The sequence below is a fragment of the Scomber japonicus genome, chromosome 12, assembly GCF_027409825.1.
Source record: "Scomber japonicus isolate fScoJap1 chromosome 12, fScoJap1.pri, whole genome shotgun sequence".
Taxonomy (NCBI): domain Eukaryota; kingdom Metazoa; phylum Chordata; class Actinopteri; order Scombriformes; family Scombridae; genus Scomber; species Scomber japonicus.
This window is the reverse complement of record NC_070589.1, coordinates 26,091,391-26,099,478: the sequence shown is the minus strand read 5'-3', so window position 1 is coordinate 26,099,478 and position 8,088 is coordinate 26,091,391. Positions and strand designations below refer to the sequence as shown.

General features: G+C 38.8%; 1 protein-coding gene across 1 annotated transcript in view; it reads right to left on the bottom strand.

The window, feature by feature from the left end:
- atp1a2a (ATPase Na+/K+ transporting subunit alpha 2a) overlaps positions 1-8,088 on the bottom strand; it is a 37,969-nt gene continuing 29,881 nt past the window's right edge. Inside the window, exons 18-24 of the mRNA XM_053330773.1 lie at positions 7,145-7,299; positions 4,901-5,024; positions 2,886-3,031; positions 2,663-2,793; positions 2,331-2,432; positions 1,997-2,088; positions 1-418 (exon numbers count right to left, since the gene is read on the bottom strand). Coding sequence (XP_053186748.1) covers positions 390-418; positions 1,997-2,088; positions 2,331-2,432; positions 2,663-2,793; positions 2,886-3,031; positions 4,901-5,024; positions 7,145-7,299 — 779 coding nt within the window. The 3' untranslated portion in view covers positions 1-389. The remainder of the gene's footprint in view (positions 419-1,996; positions 2,089-2,330; positions 2,433-2,662; positions 2,794-2,885; positions 3,032-4,900; positions 5,025-7,144; positions 7,300-8,088) is intronic.

Below are 8,088 nucleotides of genomic sequence, written 5' to 3'. Positions count from 1 at the left end.
TATTTTGGAATACATTTTATTTGGTACATTATATATAGTGGACGTCATTTTGGTATTCCTCTATAGCCAAAATAGGCCATGATACATCACTTTGATAACAGCTTATCTAAGGCACGGAGGTGTACATTACTATTGTTCTGCTGGAAATGTCTTCTGGGAAAACAAAACAAAAAACTCAAAGCACAATCAAAAGCTTATTTTCAGCAGTATTTTTATGACAATCAGATTTGTGAACTGATCCATGCAATGTTACAACTGACAGACACACGTACACACACACACCCACACACACACAGATGTACCCTCACAAGCAAGCACAAACACACATGAACACATACACCCACACTCACACTCTCAGACACACGATTCAAACTGACATTTTCTGAATGTTAATAATACGTCTCCAGCTCCACCCAACCTGGAAGAGAGAGAGAGAGAGAGAGAGAGAGAGAGAGAGATAGACACAGAGAGGGAGAGAAAGAGAGAAAGTGTCAGAGACCAAAGTGACAGGCGAGCAGTTTTCATAATATCCTTTTGTATCACTCTATTTGTATTCATCTCACCGCCTTTGTCTCTGTACATTTCCAAATGAATCCCCTTATAACTCTATGACTCTGATCAGCAGCCCATGACACACAGATTAACAGAAATGATTAACTGTCACGATAAATTGTATTTGTCTCCCCGTGTCTTGGCCCTCATCAACCGAACCGCTGTGGCAATGAACAGATTTTGAGCTATTGTTGTGTGTCCATATCATGTGTATGATCTCTGGCATATGTCTAATAACTCTTCATCAGCCTCCTGTAATTTCCTTTCTCAACATTTGCTGCTGGTTCTGTGGGTGTCGGACAGGTATCATTTGTTTCCTGATGAAAGAACTCACTAGTGGGCTTAATACATAAACATTGCTGCCTTATATTTAGTTATTTCACAGATGGTTGTGGTTGACATATGGTGCACAGGCAGCCTTTGGCCCAAGAATCAGACTGAATTAGATTTCAGCAGTAATCTTTATGTTTGATATCCACCATTGGATGTTTTTCTTATTTATTAGCTGTGATTTTATGCTCCATTTATCAAATGAAATTCTCAAGCAAACTGCCAGACAGCACTGCATTTATATTCTATTTAGTCAGAAATCAAACCTGGAAGACAATAGTAATCAGTCAAGTGTTGCGGAGGCTGTGGCTTTGCAAGCTGGAGAACTGCATGGAGCGGCTTGTGTTCTGCTGAGTCCCTGCTTGTGTTCAGCTGCATTGCTAAGGGTTCGCTATTCAAGTCGCTTTCATGGTTACATATAGGGTTAATAACGACTCTTATTTCCTTCTTTATAATCTACATAAAATACCAAAGATCACTGTATAATCTGCCAGGAGAAAAATATGCAAATCGCAAAATTTCTATCACAAAAACAAAAATGAAAGATATTTAAATGTGACAGCTGGTACCGACACTGAAAACCTCTGTTTTGAAACTCCATGCTTTCAACATTAAACCAAAATTAAAGCTTACGTCCTTTGTCACCAATAATTATCCATAATTGCTACCAACATTGTTTTGTGAAATTAGTATCTGTACTTTTCTTTCCCCATTCCAGAACAGTTCAGAGCTGTTTTTATACAATTGTTTGTGCTCATTTGGACTGACAGTGAACTTCTCTAGCATGTCACCATCTGGCAAATGCTTTCTAGGATTCTTCAGGTCAGATCAGCAAAGTAAAGCTGGGGTGAGTTTGTCAATCAGTGCTTCCTTACAAGAGTGGACAATGTCCTCTTTTAGGATATTTGTTTTTAACAAATTAAGGTCGGCAGGAAGACAGAGAGGCACAGCGGACAGGAGACACAGCAAAGAAGGTCTTGGTGGAAACTGGCATGTTCGGTTCTCGAGCTAGGAGTCTCAACCACCATCACTTTCCCCTTTTCCCTCCAAGCTTCTTAACAAGATAAAGAGGTTTAGACCTTTTAAATCTTGCTTTCTCCTAATAACTACTTACCTCCAGGGCTCCTCCTCAGAATGAATTTACGGATCTCATCATAAATGAAGATGAGAAGACTGTAAGGGAAAGCACAGAACCACCAAGGGATCCTGAGAAGAGAAGAATAGAAACAAGGATGGGGATGGACAGAGTAGCAGTGAGTCAGAGGCAGAGTGGAAATTGTTAAAATCATTGCAGACATTTTTGAATGTGAAGGATAACAATGTAGTGTTTAAGACTATCGCTGACTTCATTTAAAGTCCTTGAGTCCTGACAGGCTAATGGTAGCATATTATGTCTTTAAGAGGAGGTTATTTTTTGTTCAGTGAAGATATGCATATGCAGAGCGTACTTCATGGGGTACATGCGCAACGCAATGTCCATTCCTGGGCAGTAGGAGAGGAAGGCAGCCAGAGCAGTCTCAACAAACATGCCAAAGATCAGGATTCGATTCCTGTTGAACAGAGGAGCACATCAGAGACGGGTCAGAGGGTCAAACTGATAAAAAGTGTTCAGTATAACTTGAAGATGAATCACCACAAAATCACCACAAAAGTTAAGCTGCAACTTGAACTTTTAAGAAATGTCTCCCCTGTTGCGTCTTTTACTTTCTTGCCTTCCTTAACCTTTACATTCGTCCCTTTCTCCAACCCTTCCTTATATTTAATGTTTTTCCTCACTTACTTCATGCCCTGCTGAAAGAGGGAATTCCTCCTGGTCTTGCAGATGATAAGATCGGCCCACTGGACAACTACGATGCTGGCGAAGAAGGCGGTGTGGCAGGTGAATTCAATAATCTTCCTCTGCTCGTAGGTCTGACAGGTGGAAACACACATTGTAGTTATTCCCTAGTGTGTAGGGGTATATTCAAAGGGTGCGCTGGTGTGTATCTGTCCATGCGACTTACCCACTGCTGCCCATAGCTGTCTTCCAGGTCATTAACATTACGGTTGTCCCAACTGATACGGATGCCCACCAGGAACGCAGGGAGGAAGCCGTTCTCAGCCAAAATCACAAAGTAGGTGAAGAAACCAGCCAGAGCCTGGATCATACCTGGCAATAAAAATGTGCATAAGTGATCAATGCCAAAACATTGTATACTGTTTTTAGTGTTATATTAGTGATACGTGAAGTCTGTAATTCCCAAATAATTCTCTTGGATAGAACTTTGTTATGAATTATGGCACTAATTACAGAGAAAACAGATGCAAAGTTGTATCATTTAAGTTATTTTAGTTAGACTTTTTTAAGGTATGGTGAGTTTTTAAGCAGTTGTTAGATTCTAAAAGGACTGCTCCACATAAATGTTAATTTGTTATAAATGCATTATTTGAAACTCTCTTCTATCCACAGTATATGATGAATTGTATGCTAGCTTGTAGAAAAATCTAACATTTTTGCATGCTCAACTGACCCGCTGCGCTCTGATTAAAAGACACACAACACTAGCAATTAACTGTAATCAACGGATTTAAAGTTAACTGATTTAACACTTTCTTCATTTTCTGCACAATTAGTAGCAAAGTGCATTTTCCTTTCCAGGAAACTTCATTAAATTGTTACCCATCGGATTTACGTTGTGTTTTCAAGACACTAATCTCAGTGCTGTTTAAATCATTATCAAATTCATTTGGACACCTTAGTATGAATTACTAGAAACAAAGGTAACTTTGCCAAACAACAACACTAATAATACTGCTGCTCCAATAGGTTTGTATAATTAATTCACACAAATTACACCAATTAAATGGACCTGGGAGCCTTTACTTGCTCTGGACATTGAGCCTGAATATACCTGGTGTTTATCACTTAATATTTTATTATAACTGCACAGGTGATTATATCCTCTTCCCCTCAACAATGCTGTTGCTCTTTTGTAAATAAATGGCTGCAGACAGCTGAGGACTGGAATAATAGTTGATAATGAGTTGTAAATTTCATGTTGGCAAATTCATGTTGAAGAGTGGGCGTAACATTCTCAACATGATGGACATCTTAGTTCAGATCTTAAGTGTTCACATATACCAAGCCTCCCTGAATACTGATCAAGAATCAAGACAGTGCTTATTAATCTTCTCATTCATGATGTTGTTAAATTGAAACCTTGCACCAGGTCATTGTTTATGTTGATAGACACTTTAACACCATTTTCACTGTAATGAGAATATTGTTTGTATCATTTTATTGGAGCTGTTACTTTGTCATTTTTACTATTCCCCACTGGTGGTTGCTTTTAATGCTGGTGAGTCATATTTTTTAAAGCTACTGCACTCATCGTGTGTCACTCTGGATCAGATCATCAATCAAATGTTCACTTCAGATGATGAAGGACTTTAAGTTGTAGTGTCAGGACAGTGGTTTTTAAATGTGATTTTGATGCGACCTGTAAAAGTTTTGCCCCTGCAGTGCTCATCTTGGAAAAATTATGGTAGTGGATCTGAGTTGCTGGCTGTTTTGAGTGTGTTCATCTTGAAATTGTATGTCATCCAATGAAGCCCTGTCATGTTTTGACCTATTTAACAGCCTATGAAATTGGGCCAGCCTTTGAATTTTCACTATTCCCAAACCATATAAAACTAGAGATAAAAAGCAAGCATTCAAGTGAGGCTCCAACTGGTGAAACATGACCAAGATTAAGTAGAAAATAGTTGCCCTCTCTACTCTCAATTTGCTGTAAATGTCACAACAATTAGAAGAAAATTGTGGGACTCTCTCCTGACTGTCTGCTCACCTCTGGATCTCTTTTCTTAAACTGTACTTGCCTGAACGTTTATAAAGGTAAATCTGCAGTAAGAAATTTGTGATAAACGTCAAAATTTAATATTTTTATGTGTGTGATGTTTATTATCACCATAACTTCACTACAAAAAGCCCGTCACAGTGATTCAGCTTTAAGAGCTAAGAGACATTATGAGGACAAACCTATTTGTCCATAGGCCATGCTGATGAGGCGTTCATTGACCAGCTTGTCTGTCCTGGGGTTCCTGGGTTGCCGTTTCATGATGTCACTCTCCGCTGTCTCATAAGCTAATGAAATAGCTGGAACCTGAAGGGAACAGGAGAATAGAACAGAATCAGCTTGTTTTATGCACCCTGTACAATAAATGTGAAGGAATTTGTCTTTGATGCATCTGTACAAAGGCATGATGACATTGCCAGTCGCAGGGTAGGCTAGACATATCACTATTGATATAATTCCGCATTCAATCACCGGGTGAAGGGAGAAAAGACAGAAAAAGGGCAAGGAGAGGAGAAAAAAGGAGTGGTGACAGTTATGGAGAGGGAGGTATAGAGGGGAGACAATAAGAGAGAGGCTGATGGTGAATTTTAAGACAGTCATAAAACAGAAGGGGAAGAAAGGTCTCTGTAATAAAGACCCTATATTGGCTGGTTTTACCAGGTAAGCAACAGAGCGATATGTGTGACTTAAGGCACGAAATCCCTGCGACTTAGGTGGGATATGAGTTTGGGCCTTGGCACTGTGTGAAACTGAACCCATGCTGTGGTATAGAGATCTGGTTTGTTTTGATGTGGCACTCCCTTGACCCACAGCAGCTGAGAAAGACAAGGAGAGGTAAGAGGATGTGTTATAGTTTTTTTCACCTTACCTTTAGAAATGTTGAGTGTGTGTGTACCTGAGTGCAATATCCAAAATTTCAGTCATGAAGCATTCTTAAGTGTGCCACATCTTGCTTTGATAAACATCTTTTGCAGTCATCCTTTTCCACATTGCAGTTCTTGCTAAAAATAATCACAGCAGACTGCAAGTGCTGCTTGTCACTGCTAAATCTCAACAGAGCCCTCCAGCCTGCAGCCCGCAGTTGAACTAAGCTGTTAACAAGCTGTTAACAACCTCACCAGTAGACATGGGGAATTTGTAGTTTTACTTGTGTACTGTACTTTAAACACTTTTCAGGTAGTTTATTGAAAATCTTTAATATTTGCATTTTAGGAACCCGCTCTTCAAAGCAGACATCCAGCTGCTCACTCCACCAGCAGTTATTAAATACATGCAGACATGTTACTTTGAAGGGGAGGGTTTTTATATGCAAAACAGGTGCGCAAATTAGGTACTTTTAAACTTCAGTCATCACATCTTTAAAGAAAAATCGAGCCAATAAAGAATGTACTATTCCTGTGATCTGAGACAGTCAAGTAAATATTTGTCAGCATGACAAATCTGTCCTGCTGCTATAAAATCAAAGATGTTCAACTTTGATGTCACCTGAGTAAAATATGTGGAATTGCTTTATAAGCAATGTGAGCAGACTTCCTTCCTTTTTCTCTTACCTGAGACTTAAAGTACTTCTTGGCAGTCGAATATGAGCCCATTATAATACATGTACCTCATAAAAGTTTTGCTCCTGGCTCATCGGGATGTATAAGAACCAGTTTCAGTCACACACTAATGTCTGGTGTCTGACAGCAGGAAAAATTAAAGTTAAAGTAATGAACACAAGTGAACAAGTTCTTTTGAATAAATTAATCCTTTGCTTCCTTTCTATTGCAATGATGGATTACGCCCCTCAGGCAAGCAGCATGCCAGCAACTCTTTTTGTTGCTGCTAGAAATACAATGGAGAGACTGGCATCTAGAAATGGCAGAGCTGTGAAATGTAAATCTGTATGTGAGCGTCACCCCGTCTTTGTTCTGCTTGAACAAATGGTCGTCGGCAGTGAGCCAAAAGTGAATTTCTCTCACCGACAGAAAGAACAAATTAAACCAATCGTTTTGTTCTTTTTACCTTCAGGCACTCATTTTTGACACCAGTATTAACACTAGTTTCCTTATTGTCACCTTTAGCTCGCCCGTAGTTATGCAACATGCTGAATCACTAAATGTTGCCAACAATTAGCTTTGAACACTGTGAGGGTCCTGGAATATTACCAAAAAATGAAGATACATCTAAAACATTATGTTTTGTTTCCATGACCTCTTGTCCTGAACATAATTTAATAAAAGAATAAAGGGGTGAAAATTGCTTTTAAACGTTTTCAAAAATGAACAGAGTATAAAAGCACCCACAATCCAGAGGAAATGGGAAATGTGTTCAACTATTTATATATACAGGATTTGAGTCTTTTCTTTATTCCAGACACAAAATACCAGAGTGAGATAATGCAGGGTTTGAGATAATAAATAGGGTTCATTGTCCCCACTGCTCACCATATCAGTGCCCAGGTCGATACAGAGGATGGTGACCGTTCCCAGTGGAAGAGGAACGTTGGCGATGATGAAGAAGAGGAATGGCGAGATCTCGGGGATGTTGCTGGTCAGTGTGTATGCGATGGACTTCTTCAAGTTGTCAAAGATCAGACGACCTGCAATGATCAGAAACAAAGGTCATAAGAGTATAGAGCTGGAAGATATGAATAAATTGATAATCACTGTGATGTGAGAAGTTATTGGGTGGGATATTGGTTATCATATTATATTGATAGGCTCAAGGTCAAGGTGAACTTCCCAGACTGAGTGAAGTAAAAAAAAAATGACATACTCTGCCAGCATATCCGCATTAGTCATGTTTTTCCTCAGACCATTTCAGCCACTCTGACTTCAGATTAAATACCAGTATCTTGTGGTCAGTCTAAAGTCAAATCTCAAATCCGTCAGAGCATTTCTCTTTGAGGAAAAATCCATGTCAATTCACAATTCTTAATAAGCTCATTGTAGGTCAAAATTAATGTCTTTCAGGTGTCTGAGCATTTTCCTTTCAAAGCTGTTAATGGCTGTTAAAATGCAACAACAAACAGCTAAATATGCAAGCTCTGTGCACATGTGAGGCCTGCCTGTTGCTGTAATTGTTTTTTTATATGAATGATTTTACCAGTTAAAAACTTCATTCTTCAAACTTCAAAAAGTGTTAATTGAGTTAAGTAATTAAAATTTAACAAGTCTCAAGTTCTCACACTTGTTAACAAGGTCTTACTTGTCCAACTGTATTAAATCATTGACAGTCATCCCAAAATATAACCTTTTTTTTGTAAATGCTGTGATATATTAAGTTTATAATTATCACCAGTCTCTGATGCTACATGACATGTTTTTTTCTTCCTCCATCCTTCTGTCTATCTTGCTTTATTTCCTTTTTATTCCTTTCTATCATGTTC